Here is a 16791-nt window from a genome sequence, read left to right as displayed (position 1 = left end):
TCCACTTTACACTTAACCTATACGGGAGACAACTAAGGAGTGTTTTACCAGCGCCTCGCTTGGCCACTGGTGTTATACCATTGGAAATCCATTCCCCTTTGTTTAGGCAACAACGATCTACACTACATAACGGTTAATGGTGCCCAAAGAACCCTAAAAAAAGGAACATACGATAAAGTTGACTACACGTAAAAGCATGCACGATTTGCACAAAACGGAAGACATACATATAGTGCAGACACATCAAATGTATCCTTTATTAAAACCAGATGATTTGATTTCATCTAGTAGCACGGCATTGCGAGAACTTTGGCTTACGGCAGCGTAACCTGCTATACTCGTAATCAGCCTCCGCCTTGGTGAGATCTGCAAACGCGGACAGCTGAGACACCTGCGAAGAACCAGAATTGTTCCTTTTGTATATCCGCATCGCGCTGGCCTTAAATGACCTGAACCGGCGGACCATCTCTTCACGGTCACGGGACACTTCATAATACCTGCACCAGCTCTCATACAAGGCCCACAGGGATTCCTTCGACTTGATGGAATTCTCATCGACAAGGGGAAAGTTTGGATCATTTCCCGACTCGTAGCGGCATGATTCCATCCACTCGATGAAATTCTTATCAACAGGGGGACCGTTTTTGTGATCTTCTTCTGACTCGTAACCGCCTGCGGTTCAGTAGCAAGCACGGAGTTACAATTTGATTTCAAAAAATACCATCATCTCCTCCCCCGGTGATTCTAAAAAAAAAACATCATTTGTAATATTTGCAGAGCTGAATGCAAACCCGACCTTTATGGGACCTTCAAGAGACTGAGCCGACACATCTGCATGAGATTAACGAAATTGCCACAGACGCCTTCGTAGGCGACGGGAATCACCTCCCATTGAATACACATCGACGAAAGGCCTGAAATGAATCAAGAAAAATGCGACCACCAATACCAAATTTAAGACTTGAACCCCAATTAGTTGGTTCCACCAAAAAAACCCTAACCATCTAAACTACGCTCGGTTTACTCGGTGATAATGATACTTATTTTACGTGCCTGCACAAATGTATACAGCCACCGCTTTAATGCATAAAAACTTGGTGACCGCGGCGAACTGAGCCTAGCTCAGATGGTCTGGTGGAACTAGCCCATCATGATTCATGTTCTAGACTCGACACTCCTGCTCGAATTTTACTTGGTTTAATTCAGGCTTCTTTGTTCGTTCAATGGGAGGAGACGTTCAAGTCGATTACAAAAGCACATGTGGTGACTTCGTGAATCTCAAAATGATGCGCCGGCTCAATCTCTCATAGAGGTATGGTGTGCGTGTGTGCGTTCACAACGTGTGAGTGTATGTATGTATGTATGTATGTCTGAGCATATGTGTTTTGTATAGTGTTAACAAAAACTTGGCGACCGATCAGAGCGAGCAATCGGTCACCGCATGGGCTAGATCCAGCAGGTTCCCGTCCCGAGCTGGTGTGGTACGGTGCTAGTGGTGGTCGCGTGTTGGCTGAGCTCGATACGACGTCCGTGGGCGGTGGCCTAAGGCGGAGGCGGCGGCGGCACCCTATGTATGGTCAGTCAACATGCAGCAGCCGGGACGACACTTGGCTGTGGCTGCGGCGGGTGAGTTTCCTCCGGGTGATCTGGCAGCTGGAGGTTGATTAACTGTCATGGATCTGATTCCCTTCTAGATCCGTCATCGGCTTCTTTGGCTTGCCAAGACACGAGTTGGGTTGTGGTGGTTGGGCTTGGCGGTGGGTGCTCCAACGGTCATCATGTGCCTACGTTTGGTCTGTGTCGTCGCCGGCGTGTTTTAGATGTGGTAGTACAGTGGTCTTGGCAAGGCTAGGCTTCTGGTGTTGTGGCATGTGTGGTGCTGTGGTGAGGGGTTGAGCGGCAGTTGGCTCACTGTTTCAGTTTGTGTGGTTTGCCCTTAACACCCCAGGCTTGGTACCTTTGGCTAGTCTGATGTCGTTGGTGGCTGAGACTCCTCCCAAGAGTCTCATCGCGGTGGAGGGACTATGGGCTTTGGGCGAAAGCTTTGGCGGACGGAGGTCGATACTAGTGAAGAACACGTCCATGGTCGTGTTTTTTGTCCTTGTAGGCGTCATCGAAGAGTTCACCCCGACACTAGACTTTTGTTGTCTGGTTCTAGGTACCGACAACTGTTGATGTGGCCGGATCCCTTCCCACAAGATTAGGTGGGGGGTGGTGTGCGCTCTGGGCAAAAGCTTTGTGCCGACGGGGTTCGGTATCGGTGACGTTTGACGTTAATGTGTGCCATTTTCTTTTTGAAGCCGCTGCAAAAGAGCATCTTCATTTCTACCATGGGTCTTTTTTGGTTCTCGATTATTGGTTTGCGTTTGGCAGTGGTGCCTGGTTTTAGTTAGGGGTTGTTTGTATTCGGTTTTGGCGTGATTGTCTTCTATTAATTATGTAGTTTAGTGGTTTTTGTCTAATTTTTCGTATAAACGTGACTAATTTTTTTCGTAATGAAATTGCAGGAGCATCTCTGAGGAGGTTCTGTAAAATAAATTCCTACAAATTCTTTAGAATAATTATTTTCTTAGTTGTATGAAAGGTAGAAAACTGGAGTTTTAGACCCTCAAGATGTCCATTTTAGAAGTTTCAGTCTGAAGAAGTTTATTTTTATTACTTTTTGACTCGATAGAATGAAGATAGCAACAATAAAAATTCCCTTACCTAGAGACTTTTCCACTCTGGGTGAGTTTTAAGCTCCGAGTTTATTCTTAAAAAAAATCCATAGTTTTCCCGCGAAAAAAATACAAGGAAATGAAAATTTTCAAGCTTCAGCTAAGCTCAATGGCCAACGCCCCAACCGAGTCGCGGGGCTCGCCGCTCGCCTCCCCCGCGACGGCGATGCGGCGACGCCCCCCGCCTCCGCCGCCCGCGTCACATGCCCCCTCGAAGAGCCGGCTGCTCCTCCCGCATAGCGCTTCGCCGACCCCCCCACATCCTCCCGCGGACCCGACGCCGGTGAGTCGCCGCAACCCTAGAGAGCCCCGCACTCGGCCAGATCTTTTCTGCATCGAGCTGTTGGGTTCCCCAATTAGGAGAAGCGTCGATCCCAAGATGAACACACACATATTCTTTGCTTTGGCTTCAACTGTACTCAAGAACGCACCGAGTCACTGTCCCTGTTTATTTTCGGCCACCATTTCTGTTTCTGCAGACTTCGCCTCCAGTGTGAGTACTGACGGATAATCGTCAACAGCAAGAGTAGCTGGCACTGATTCATCAACGGAAATGGTTGCTTCTTGCTTCCCCGCGATGTGATGTGCAAAAACGGAGGAGTAAAGCTTCAAACAGAATACTGACGTACGTCCCCATCCGTGCCCATCCTCGTCCCTCGTCCATTGGATGCCTTCTCGGCTAGCTTTGCTTCCACCCGTGGAACTGCCTTTTTTACTCAAATTGCTGGTTGCTTGACGCAGTACGCTTCTAGCCTCTGGTTGCATGAGCTAGAGCCTGTGCTATATATATAGGCTGTGCATTCAGTAATCAGCACTCTGTTCTTTCATTTGAGCTGCGGGTTCAGTTCAGACAAGCACAATGGCTGTGCCGAGGGCGTATGCCGGTCATCGGCTCCGTTGTGTCCTGGTAGTGGTGTGTGCCTTGTGCTGGGCATCGTCCTATGCTAGGTTCGTTGAGGGTCAGGCCGGGCAGCTGAGCGTGGATGCCTCGCCGCAGACTGCGAGGAAGATGCCTGACAAGATGTTCGGTATATTTTTTGAGGTGAGAATAAGAGTCCCTTGGTAAATTTCTTTTTCAACTGCAATTGCTGAAAGTTTTGGGCTCTTTTTTCGAGTTTGTACTAGCCACTTGGTAAAACTTAGCATAAACATTCCTCTCATTCAGTAAGGCCATTTTGTTTGGTTACAGTTTAAACTGTATATGCACCTATATTGGTTAACTGAATCTCATATGATTACAGAGTGCGGCTCGTGTCGCCGTTTGCCTCAGTTCAAAAAAGTTGGATCTTGAAAAACGGTTTTGATTTTGCTGCAAAGAGGATAAACTCAACAACAGTTAGTAACTCAAATCTTATTTTGGTTTTATCTGCAGGAGATCAACCATGCTGGTGCTGGTGGGCTGTGGGCAGAGCTTGTGAGCAACAGAGGTAAGGAAATACATATCATAGTTATCAGGTATAATATAGGCTATTGTAGATGCACACTTATACTGGAGGAAGTTGTGCAGAAGGTCGCGATATCTGTTGATGATTCAAGGGTCAATTCTGCACTTCCATTTTTCCTTGCTCAGTGTTGTGTAGTCTGATAAAATTACTTCCAGGTTTTGAGGCCGGTGGGCCTAATACACCATCAAACATCGACCCATGGTTCATAATAGGAAATGAATCAAGCATCATCGTGGGAACCGATCGGACATCTTGTTTCGAACGTAACCCGGTCGCACTCCGAATGGAAGTTCTTTGTGGTTCTAAAGGAACTAATGTCTGCCCATCCGGAGGCGTTGGGGTCTACAATCCTGGTTACTGGGGCATGGTATGATATTTCTTGTCTTCATATATCTGCATATATAATATGTTGAATTGTTTTCAAAAGAAATACAACATATTCAGTCTACAATATCACGGATCGTATGTGGCAGTTTCAATTTGGTTTGAAATGCATTATTATCCTTTTAAATGAAATGGATCTCTTTACAAGTTTGCCTCATATTGCTTTCGTCTTCCCAGAACATTGAAAGAAGGAAGGGTTATAAGGTGAGCCTGCACATTAGGTCTTCAGATGCAGTTTCCTTGACCATTTCTTTGACAAGCTCTGACGGTCTGCACAAACTCGCTTCTCGCACCATCACGTAATGTTATGCTGTCACCAGTTTATCAGAAATGCCGCATTTCTGTTTGCGTATTTCTGACATGCACTCCCCTGGTGCTTTCAGGGGCGGCAAGAAACAATTCGCCAACTGGACAAAGATACAGTTTCGTTTGTATTCCAGCCAAAACAACACTAATTCAAGGCTTCAAATTACAACCACTAAAACGGGGGTGGTCTGGCTTGATCAAGTGTCGGTTATGCCATCGGACACTTACATGGTATGCCTTCTTTGTGTCTGTTTCTCTTCCTTTTGGGTGAGATTTTCGTTTTCTTCCGAGACCGCATAGAAGAACCGTGTCTCTTTATGTTGAAGAAAGCAATGAGAATGAATACTATGTATACTTTTACCTGTACCGTGTTTGAACTTTTGTTCATTACATGTTTTCTTCATAGGGACATGGTTTTCGGAAGGATCTTGCTTCTATGTTGGCCAATTTAAAGCCCCAGTTTCTCAAGTTTCCAGGTTTGTCATATTTGCGGTTATTACATCCAAGGTTAACTTATACTAGCATTACATGATTTTGATGATACACATCAAATGTATTTTAGGCGGTAACTATGCCATGGGAAACTACCTAAGAAATGCGTTTCATTGGGGCGAAACTGTGGGTCCATGGGAGGAAAGACCTGGCCATGTCAATGATGCCTGGGGATACTGGACTGACGATGGACTCGGATTCTTTGAGTTCCTTCAGGTAAATGGAACAGAGACACAGTCTTTGACTTTAACACACTAAAATTTCTCCAATGAGTATATTTCATAAGTTGATATTGATATTTATTTACTGCAGTTAGCTGAAGACCTTGGTGCTTCCCCTGTTTGGGTGGTGAATGATGGTATGTTCAGTCTACATAGATGTATGGCTTCTAGCAAACACTTGATCTGTCTTATGAAATGCTTGTCGGTACTGCAGGAGCAAGCATTAATGAAGAAGTTCCTACTGCAATAATTGCATCTCTGGTGAAGGTATGTTCTTCAATAATACTTGTCAGTCACTTGATAAAGGAAAGAAACCTGACTGGATAACTTAATGTCATGAAATCTCTGATTTAATTTTGTGGAATACGTGTTCTTCTCTGTTGTTTGAAAACAACATATGATGCCCAACCTCGTAAACAATTGGCAACATGAACTTGTTCTACGAGGAAATGTGACTACAAAGACATAAGAAGTACAAAAACAAACTGGTTTACAAAGTAAGTTGAAGATTTTAAGAATAAATCAACCTATTTTTTGTAGCAGGTGTGTTTGCAAAACAAATGATTTATATTGCGATTAAATTTGCCATGAGCATTCTAGGCTCAGTTACTACCACAAAATATATTACGGCACATAATGTTCTCTTGTTGATGCCAAGAAAAAGAGATTAGTTGCTAAACATTCTGAGGCAGCATGAAGTTTCTCTTATATATTTTTTTAGAATTTTCTTTTATATAGTATTAGTCCAGTACTTTTCCGAAATTATTTAAATGAATAAATCTATTATACCATTACCTTTACGGCCTTCCTGGCCTTCCCTGCATTTTCTTCATACTTGTAGTATTTCAGGATGTTGTTGATGGTATCGAGTTTGCGAGGGGAGGGGCCAACACTACATGGGGTTCAGTTCGTGCGGCAATGGGACATCCACAACCCTTTAAGCTTGATTATGTTTCAATAGGGAATCAAGAATGTTGGATGCTCTACTACAGAGGTTTGTAGTTCAGTTCAGTAACCTTCTTTCCTAGGTTCACAAATCTGTACATGATTCAGTGTGTTTGTGGATCAAGAATTTTCTATGTATGCCATGATTGCATAGAATTTTTGGTCATGTGACTTCTGATTAAAGATTTTGTTCTATTTATTTTTCTGCTATGGATAACTCCTGTATCTGCAACCTTGCTTCTCTACTTAGTGAAAGTATGCGCAAAGATTTTGCACATTTTTCTCTCTCATGGATAAAGCAGGAAAGCGCATACTAAATGTTTACTTGGTTTAATAGGCAATTACCAAAAGTTCTATTCTGCGATTAAAGCTGCTTACCCAGACATCAACATTATATCAAGCTGTGATAAGTCAACTATTTCAGCATCCAACCCTGCCGATCTATATGATGTTCATGTAAGGCTCCTCTGTTATGTTTTGTGGCTTGCTATCACAAATTAACCTTAATGATTGATAAAAACTTCATTTCTGCTGCAGGTCTATGCATCTTCTGCTAACATGTTTTCGAGAGCTAGTATGTTTGACAACACACCACGCAGCGGACCAAAGGTAGTATGTTTCAAAATTCCAAATGCTATCCCGACATGCTACATCTGTGATGTTCTGTGCCAAGTCTCTGAGCTAGAAATGACCTGTGGAATCACTGTCAAACTGTAGGCAATCGTTAGTGAGTACGCCGTGACTGGAAACGACGCTGGCAAAGGAACACTGGTAGCAGCACTTGCAGAAGCTGCATTTCTCGTTGGATTAGAGAAGAACAGGTTATTATATGTTCTCTTACTGGTTTTTCATTGTACTGTTTTTTTTGTGTGTGTGTGTGCGCGCTCCTGGGTACTAAATCTGGTTCATGATGCCAATAATTAAGAGCCATGTAGAAATTGAGGTTTTGACATCAAATGCTAGAGGATAATGCCTAACTGTCCCAACAAGTCTGGGCAGTCTGCCATTTGCATTGCTGGTGGGTTGCACTGCAAACTTTGATATTTTGCCCCTTAATTGTTCTACTGCAGTGATGTGGTCGAGATGGCAAGCTGCGCACCGCTGTTTGTAAACGACAATGATCGCAGGTAAAGATTCAACATCTTAAAATCATTGTTTCACATTTCGATATGGTTTGCCAGCCTCGATCGTGTCGTGTATTTGGATAATCAAGGCAGAAAATATTATGTGCTCCCTCCACAGGTGGAGCCCAGATGCCATTGTGTTCAACTCATGGCAGCACTACGGATGCCCAAACTACTGGATGCTACACTTCTTCAAGGACTCGAGCGGCGCCACCTTTCACCCCACAGCCATGCAGGTCTCCAACTACGATCAGATGGTTGCATCTGCCATCACCTGGCAGAGCCCTAAAGACAAGAGCACTTACCTGAAAATAAAGGTGCTCCCATTTTTTCTTTTCCAAATTTCAGTAAGCAAACTCTGCTGACCAACCTTATTACGAAACAAAAATGACCAAACACAACAATCTTTCCGCAGGTCGTGAACTTCGGCAGCAAAGCCATGGATCTCAACATAACAGTGACGGGTCTGGAGAGCGGCATCAAGAGCTCCGGCTCGAAGAAGACGGTGCTGACATCCGCCGCGGCGCTCGACGAGAACTCCTTCGAGCAGCCAGAAAAGGTCAGCACCGCACCACCACACTTTTTTTTTTGCTGACTCTGCAGGTGGTAAATTGCTCGCTCTAGCTGTTTAGCTCTGGTGTTTGCTGACTCTGCAACCGTGTTGCTGGAATTCTGCAGGTGGCGCCGGTGTCGAGCCCGGTGGCCGACGCCAAGCAGCAGATGGGCGTGTCAGTGAGCCCTTACTCCCTCACATCGTTCGATCTCCTGCTGGAGCCCAGCAAACACTCAATCATATGAAGAAGAAACTAGCTCGAGTGGAAGGAAATCATAGAGATAATTACCACGTATATTGTAGATTGTACTGTATTATTCTCTGTGCCTGGATTGTATGTCTGGAAGAAACATTACGTGGCCGTCTCTCTGAAGCTTATTACAGCAAACATTGTGCTCCGTAACTAGAAGCGATATTTGCAAATGTTCATCACCTTCCGTCGTAGTCTAGGTGGTTAGGATACTCGGCTCTCACCCGAGAGACCCGGGTTCAAGTCCCGGCGACGGAACATTTTTTTCCCACGCCACTTTTTAACCTACTTACAAATGGCTACTATTCCAGTCTCAGTTTTAGCACTTTCAGCTTTAACTTTAAACGTTCACAGTTGAAATATGAATATTGGCTCCAATGTATCATTCATCCAGTTTTAACTTTAATTGTAACGACTGGAATATGAATATTGGCTCCAATGTATCATACATCCAGTTTTAACTTTAATTGTAACGACTGGAATATGAATATTTACACCAACATATCATACATCCATTTTTTAAAGCTTTAACAGCAAACGATTGGAATATGAATATTTTGGGGAAATTGTTGAACACATGATGTGTGTGAGAGTTTTGAGGCAATACAATAAGGAAAACGTTTGTTTTAAGTCGGATGAAAAGAACGAAACGCAAGCCGCTCCCGTTGATCAACACGTGTCCTCTCGCCTTCCACTGCTTCGCTCAGCCGGCCTTATCTCTTCACCCCGTCTCTCCTCCACACATTTTCATCCCCGCTCATTTTTTTTCTCTTTCCCATCTCTGCTCGCGAGAAGAGGAGAGCCCCCATGGCGTACTTCAGCCAAGGTGCTGCGAAAAAGGGAGCGACGGCTCCACCACGCTCCTGCATCCCACCACAAATGGAGAGACGGTGAAGTCCGCACGCCACCGCCGCGGTGTTGCATCCTCGAGGGTGCGACGCAGCGCGCACGGGGGGAGGCGCTCGCTCGTCGGTACCGCCGGCGATGCGCCGCGCTCGTCGATGACCATCTGTGCTCCAATGCAGAGCAACGCATCCATGGCCACAGCACTGCGATACAACCTGCTGATGTTGCAAGTCGCCGGCGGCGGCGCTACATTGGAGAGCTCTTGGGGCCATTGGAGCTCCACCGCGGCTGCAGTGAAGTGTCGCCGGAGGGTCGGGGTTGCAATATAGCGTCACCGGAGCTGCAGTGAAGCATGCCGGAGGGTCGTCGGGGTTGCAATGGAGCGTCGCCGGGAACTGCAGTGAAGCAGGCCGGAGGGTCGTCGGGGTTGCAATGGAGCGTTGCCGGAGCTGCAGTGAAGCACGCCGGAAGGTCGTCGGGGTTGCAATGGAGCGTTGCCGGAGCTGGAGTGAAGCACGCCGGAGGTTCCAATGGAGCGTCGGCGGCGCCACCAGTGCTGCCATGGAAGCTGTTGCGCTTGGTACAGGGAAGGAAGACGAGGTTTGTGCTGCGATCCAACTGCTGCGCTACGTACAGGGAAGGAAGATGAGGCTTCGCTACGATCTAACGGCAACCCCCGTCAGATCGGACGGCTGGTTAGGCGGATGATTTCCGACTTATTCGTAGCAGTCGCCATACAATAACCAAGAATAAATCCGTCGTGAGCTTTAGGAGAAAATTCAGTTCTACGGTGCTTGTCAGGAAGACAGGAACGAACAAACCATTTGAACGCAAATACTCTAAAATATCCTACTTGGGGCTTTCTACTGGGAAGTTCATATACCACCTTCTTGAGGAGCTCGTGGAGGTATGGTTGATTTTTTTTTTTGCGGGGTAAAAGGGAGTTTTATTGCAAATTCATAGAGTTACAGTCAAGAGGCCACAAGTCCTCGATACAAGGTGGAATCGAGCCCAACCACACTGTTGTAGCTCGTTCGGACCGGCTATAGGTGGCCAACCGATCGGCAACTCTATTTTGACTACGTCTAATTTTCTGAGGTACAAACTCCCTCTCACTCATCAACTTCTTAATCTCTAACACTAACTGACCATACGCCGAGCGAACCAGGGCATCATTTGACAAACTGGACAGAGCTTCCGAAGAATCCGACTGCAAGACCACTGGCCGGTTGGAGTGCTGGATAGCCAAGGCCATACCTTGCATGATTGCATATAGTTCTGCTTCCAAAGGATCATTGCAGTGGAAAATAAAACGGTAAGACGCAAAAATAACCAAACCTTCGCTGTCCCGGAGAACCATGCCCGCAGCCGCTGACCCATCAGCCCCCAAAAATGAACCATCCACGGAGAGGGCGACGTAGTCTTGCTTCGGGGCCGGCCAGGGAAGTGGAGGGGCCGCCTCCAACTGTATGGGAGCAGTGGAGGGCGTAGCTGCCATTTTACCTTTCAAGATTTCATCAGTGTTGAAAACCTCTCAGCTAGTTTGATGGATTGGTAGTAGCTGTCCAGAAAATCCACCGTAGAAAGAATCGGGGGTGGATCCTTACCATGTGACATGTCATTGCGTAATTGCCAAATCCGCCATATCAACATTATTAACATGTCCCAAACATCATCAGAGCACCAGGTAAGCAGGTGCAGCAACCATTCCTTCCCATTGTCAAGGAGAAATTCATCACCTGGAAGGGGCCATCTGTTCCGCATATGTTCCCAGAGACTTCTAGCGTGCGAACAGGCAGCCAATGCATGGAATGTACCCTCCTCCTCCACACCGCACAAAGGGCAGGTCGAGCGAGTAGAAACATGTCTGTATTTCTTGCATTGCTGTGTGGGTAGAGTTCCTGTCACAGCCCTCCATGCTGTGATCTTCATTTTCTGAGGTATGTTAGATTTCCACACATAGTTCCATAAGCCCCGGTTGCCATCTGGGCTAGTACTTGAAGCACCATCTGCGAACTGGATATTGTGTTCGTACATAGCTAGTTTATATGCACTTTTCACTGTGAAAACTCCACTTTTCTCCGGAAATCAAGAGAGAAAGTCCGTTCGTTGACGGGGGGATGTTCTGATTTTCAAAATATGTTGAACGTCCATCGGCCAAAAAAATTGTCTCAGGCGGTCAACTCTCCAAGCACCATTGACATCTAGGAAATCAGAAACACGATTTAGACGACAAGTACCTTTAGGGGAGATTGGCCGGAATGAAGAGGGGCGCGGTATCCATGGGTCTCTCCATGTCCGTATTGCAGCTCCGTTCCCCACCCGCCAAATAACACCATTTTTGAAAAGCTCAAGACCATGCAATATACCTTTCCACACCGCGGAGCCATTGCCTGAAAAAACAGTGTCCAGAGTATGACCTGAAGGGTAATATTCAGCCTTCAGTAATCGTGCACATAAAATTCCAGGCGAGTCCAGCAAGCGCCAGGCTTGTTTGGCCAACAAGGCCTGGTTGAAAGCTCGCATGTCCCTGAAACCCATGCCTCCCATAGGCTTTGGTAGCATCATTCTGTCCCAGCTCATCCAGGCCATCTTCTTTTTCCCATTCTCGACACCCCACCAATATTGCCTCATCAACCGTGTTAGCTCATCGCAAACAGAAGCAGGGAACCTAAACACACTCATAACATAAGAAGGTATGGTTGATTGATGGCGGTGCACATGGTGTTGATGGCATTGGCCAAAAGCATATGTGCCTATTATACTCGTCGAGCATAGTGTACCACCACGATCAATGTTTCCTCTCCATAACTCCATTTTGTTGAGGGTACAGGTGGTGGAAAGCTTGTGGTTGATCCCATTTTCATCGAGGGAGACATCAATATTGGTGATCTTGAACTTCGTCCCATTATCACTTCAGACTTTCTTGATCTTGACCTAAATATGGCTTTGATCTTTTCTTACAAAAGTCTTGAATGTGCCTTGGGTTTTACCTTTATCATCCAAAAAAATACCAAAATGAATATAGAATAATCATCAATTATTATGAGACAAAATTTCCGGACATATGTTCTACCTTGTTTTAAGCACATTTGTAGGGATACACAATGGACTCGGATGATGAGTTTATTTACAACGAGTTATTCGATCCGTTGTCATAGGACGACGGTGATGGCGGCTACAAGTTGATGATGACGATGATCCTCGAAGAAATGGAGAAGAAGGAGGAGCATATGGTGTCAACTTTAGGGGTTTTGACACCGGGCAGCACAACTGTTTGCCGGGCTATTGTTCGTGTACATGCTAATATGTGGGATCCCGAGACATTGTGAGAGGTAATAATTGCATGCCTGATCATGCACGACAAGATTGTGGTCATCCGGAGAGGTCGGACGGCTAGATAAGGTTAGGTTTTTTTTTTGGATAAGTTAGATAAGGTTTTTTCTAATAAAGACACTTAAAGCGCATCTTTTTTTAAAAAAATTACTCAAAGCGCATCTTAAATCTGATTAATATCAAGAAAACAATGATCAGTACCACGGATAGATAACAGAGCGTGCTTTCTCAGGGGACATTTGTTTCCATCGGAGCGAGCTAACTTTCGCCCCCGCCCCGCACGTGGTTTCACTTAGCCGTGGACCGTCGTGGACGTATGTTCCTCCAACGAACTCGCACGGCGCCGCGCACCAGCCCGGGCCGGGCCGCACCGCTCCCGCCTGCATGTGCATGCAACAAGCTCCAAAACGTCCTGCGTCGTCCCAGCTCCATGCACGGCCATTTCAGGCTAAGCCAGCGCTTATCACACGCGCGTACGTAGCACTACGTGCCCATGACCCCATCATCATCGTCTCCGGTCGTCGCCTACCAGCACCGCAGCTGCCACGAAGCTTCCTAAAGTCGTCCTACACCAGCACCGCGCCTGCCTCCGCAGATAGAGAGTATGTCTATACACACGAACAAAACAATGCAAGAATACGTATAGGACGGTGACGTTACTTGCTGCCTGGCTTTTCGTGGCATATACTTACATTAGTAAGTACTTCCTAAATGCTCTTATATTAGTTTACGGAGGGAGTACATTATTACATATATCTGGCGGAACTAATGCGTGGTTAATAACCCAATGTTTGTGTGGGTGTGTGGGTTTAACAAAAGGTTATATCTCTTACGCCAAAAGAAAAAAACGAAAATGACGTGCATACGATATTACTTTCCTATACAATCCTTGTACGGCACTAACTAACATGGACCATTCACGTTGGAACACAAGAAGGAAACCAACAGCTCGTGCCATGCGTCTTACAAGGACTGTACGTGCGTGTAGCATCGATCAAAAAAAAAATTGACGGAAAGCATGGATTAATGTTATCTGCAGTTTCTTGTCTTGGTGGACCAACTGTTTCTTATTGTACCAACATATACGTACGTATGTATTGTACGTGCCATGCAACTGCCAGGCAAGTAAGTTTCTTGACCGACGCGAACCAACCCGTGGTTGGATGGTTAGAGGGACTGTGGTATCCCCAGCCCAGGAGGGTTCAAATCCTGGTGCTCGCATTTATTCTTGGATTTATTTCAGGATTTCCGGCGATGCGCATTCAGTGGGAGGAGACGTTCCCGTCAACGACAAGGTGCCTACGGTGACTTCGTAAATTTCAAGATGATATGCCGGCTCAGTCTTTCGGAGGTGCTCATAGGGGTAGGGTGTGCGTGTGTGCGTTCATAGAGGTGAGTGTATGCGCGTGTATATGAGCACTTGTGTCTGTACTGATGTTAAAAAAAGAAGTTTCTTGACCGACGAGCCTCTCTCGTTAACTATTGTCTTTCTTTGTACAAATGGGTCAATCAGTGACAAGAATTTTACATGTTCGTATTAGAGGGGGAGAGGTCGGCCGGTTAGATAAGATTTTTTTTTACAAGGTTAGATAAGTTCTTTTTAACAAAGACGCCCAAAATGCATCTTAGATCTAACTAATATTAAGAAAAACAAAGGCCAGTTCAATGAATAGACAATTGGATGTGGAGCAATCAGTAAAAAAAATTACATTAGATAAGGTTAGTTGGGTCTTTGGGATGTAATCAGTAATAGTTGAGAAGCTTACTTTCCAGAACAAATGTCAATATATCTGTTCACAGTTAACCACCCCTGGCACCACGCATGTGCCGTAACAATGTGACCATAAGAAATTTCATGTCTGCTTCCTTCTCCCAAGCATGTCTGCTAGCTAGCCTCTCCTCCTTTTATTCTGCCATGAAATATATTCTGCCCAGCATGTTGCACGCAGCAGAGATATATACATACGAGTATATATTTGATCTGATCTCTGAGTCCTAATCAAACCCTACTGGTCACAGTCTTAATAAGTAGTACATCACCCACTCACAGAAAATGCATTTCAATATTTTTCAAGTATTGTTCGCTATACAGTTCATTCACACGCAGAGCTAGCCTCGAATAAAACATGCCCTGGATACAGAGCTGTACGGCTGCACTACCGAATCGATCTGCTTTGACCAGCTGCTAGCCGAGAGAGAGAGATAAATAATAATTAAGAATAACCCGATGGCGATTGGGTCGATCCAACGCGCCAATCGCTAAAGAATGTCAATGCATTGGTACATTTTTTAAAAAGTCTCGACATGCTAATCACGATCGTCATAGTATAGTTCAGGAAAAAAAATGAATAGGGTCGCCGTAGCTTGGTAACCAAAAACCACAGCACAACGTGACCGAGCCTAAACATACCCTCCGTCTCCCCCTCTCCCATTCTTGAAACTGAACCATTCCCCTTATATTTATAAAAACTTATGAGCTCAGCTATATTTATATGATCAGCCCTAGCAAAAATAGTAATTAATATGTAGAAAGTATGATTTTTTAGTGGGGGATTTGATCCGTAAAATAGATCATCATCAAAACTCAAACTTAAAAGTCGTTGTGTTGATCCAGCATGAGCACTGACTATTCATCAAAAAGATTATGATCGATGTATAGCATAATGATATATTGTTTATTCTGACCACATGATATATACTCCCTCCGTCTTAGAATAAGTGACTCAACTTTGTACTAAGTTTAATGCAAAATTAGTACAAACTTGAGTCACTTATTTTGGGACAAAGGAAGTATATAGTAAGCTATCTAGAAGGGAAAAAACGACGTTCTGACTTCTTGTGATTACCTAGGTGTAGCATTTTTTGGGAAGAGCTTTCCTACACCTACATAAGCTATCTAGAAGGAGTATTACGAAACTTAGCGTATGAGCTGATGTGGCCTGATTTAGTTGGAAGAAAAATGGCCCAGGCCCACCCCATGAAATTCAGGGGGGTGATTAGTTTAGGGGAAGGAAAATTACGTAGTTACGTAACAAGTTACGTAGGTGTAGCATTTTTGGGGAACTATTTACGAATAGAAATGCCACTGGCGGTGGAAGGGCCAGTGCCACTATCACAAAATTTATACCTTTTTGAGAAATGTAGGCAGCATGTGACGTGGGAAGCTCTAGTTTCTAAAATATGTCTTCGTTATAGCATTCCACGCCACGTACCTCAGAAGGGCATGATGCCGCAACTTTGTGGATGCTATCGGCGCTTCTCCCACCAATCATAGACCGCACAATTGGTGCACCAATAAGGCCGGGGGGTGGTGGTGGTGGAGAGAGGCGGGTTCCACATGGATCACAAATCACACCTATGTCGTGTAGCTGCAACCCTTGCCAAGGTGGGAGGGTTTCTTGGAAGCCGCTAGTGGAAGCAACACGCTGGCTTGAATGTATCCCGTTCAAAAGAAATTAAAAACCATTCAAAAATAGTAATACATTGTCACCACACAAATATGATCAAGACAAAAATATGATTGAGGCTAAACAAACTCTTTCCATATATCTTTCCCCTCCTGCAAAGTCGAGAATGCGCCATGACAGCGAGCCAATTAAGGAATAGTACCTATTGGCTCATCAGAAAGATCTAACAATAACAAAACTTGTAGGTCGTTGTTAGGAGCACACCCGCATCTCTCATGGTGCACAATATATTAAACATAAACTCGACATACTCCCTCCATTTCATACTACAAGCGGTTCCACGGCTCCCGGTTAGGGGCCTCTCATCATGTCGACTCCTAGTCTAGTGAGTCGGGCTAAGGACCTCCTTGTTCGTTCCGTCCTTGGCCACTTTGGACAGCCCATGACAATCTACTAGGAAAATCAAGAAGCCTTGTCATTCATGACAAGTACTCCTTATCTGTGATCCGTGAAGGACTCCTCTCCACCGACATAGCCGACTAGGATTGTTGTTATCCTAGGCCTCCGGTAACTTATATAAACCAGGGTTGGGCTAGTTGATAGAACATCTAGATACACAACAATCTTAGTTTGTACTTTGTACTCCATCCAAAAGCAATATACACAAGCAGCGTGTAGGGTCTTATCTCTTCAGAGAGCCCGAACCTGTGTAAAAACTGTTGGAAATATGCCCTAGAGGCAATAATAAAAGGTTTATTATTATAT

General features: G+C 45.2%; 1 protein-coding gene and 1 non-coding gene across 3 annotated transcripts; both read left to right on the top strand.

Annotated features, from left to right (window-relative positions):
• The first annotated feature begins 2844 nt into the window (after positions 1–2844).
• LOC125535582 (alpha-L-arabinofuranosidase 1-like) lies at positions 2845–8619 on the top strand. Of its 2 annotated transcripts, XM_048698652.1 has the most exons (19): positions 2845–3000; positions 3197–3342; positions 3459–3759; positions 4090–4144; positions 4318–4529; positions 4724–4845; positions 4930–5083; positions 5259–5328; positions 5415–5560; positions 5657–5702; positions 5780–5832; positions 6415–6559; positions 6848–6966; positions 7048–7119; positions 7228–7331; positions 7581–7637; positions 7753–7951; positions 8050–8193; positions 8313–8619. In XM_048698652.1, exons 3-19 carry the CDS (start codon positions 3577–3579, stop codon positions 8430–8432), a joined length of 2001 nt encoding a protein of 666 aa, XP_048554609.1. In that variant the 5' UTR covers positions 2845–3000; positions 3197–3342; positions 3459–3576; the 3' UTR covers positions 8433–8619. The 2 variants fall into 2 exon arrangements, with proteins under 2 accessions (XP_048554609.1, XP_048554608.1); XM_048698651.1 differs by having other exon boundaries at positions 2846–3342.
• A 3-nt stretch (positions 8620–8622) lies between these two features.
• Positions 8623–8695, top strand: TRNAE-CUC. The gene has a single exon. It is a non-coding gene; the product is annotated as a tRNA-Glu (tRNA).
• The last annotated feature ends 8096 nt before the right edge of the window (positions 8696–16791 follow it).

This window comes from Triticum urartu, chromosome 2 (assembly GCF_003073215.2).
Source record: "Triticum urartu cultivar G1812 chromosome 2, Tu2.1, whole genome shotgun sequence".
In the NCBI taxonomy this organism is placed as follows: domain Eukaryota; kingdom Viridiplantae; phylum Streptophyta; class Magnoliopsida; order Poales; family Poaceae; genus Triticum; species Triticum urartu.
Note: the sequence above shows the minus strand (reverse complement) of the source record. Positions and strands in the feature narration are given on the sequence as shown.

Excerpts from the sequence above, each read along its gene's own strand:
- LOC125535582 (XM_048698652.1), top strand. The coding sequence starts at position 3,577 with ATGGCTGTGCCGAGGGCGTATGCCGGTCATCGGCTCCGTTGTGTCCTG. Across the intron at positions 4,530-4,723 it reads ATCCTGGTTACTGGGGCATG|AACATTGAAAGAAGGAAGGG; the intron begins GTATGATATTTC and ends TCGTCTTCCCAG. Across the intron at positions 6,560-6,847 it reads TTGGATGCTCTACTACAGAG|GCAATTACCAAAAGTTCTAT; the intron begins GTTTGTAGTTCA and ends TTGGTTTAATAG.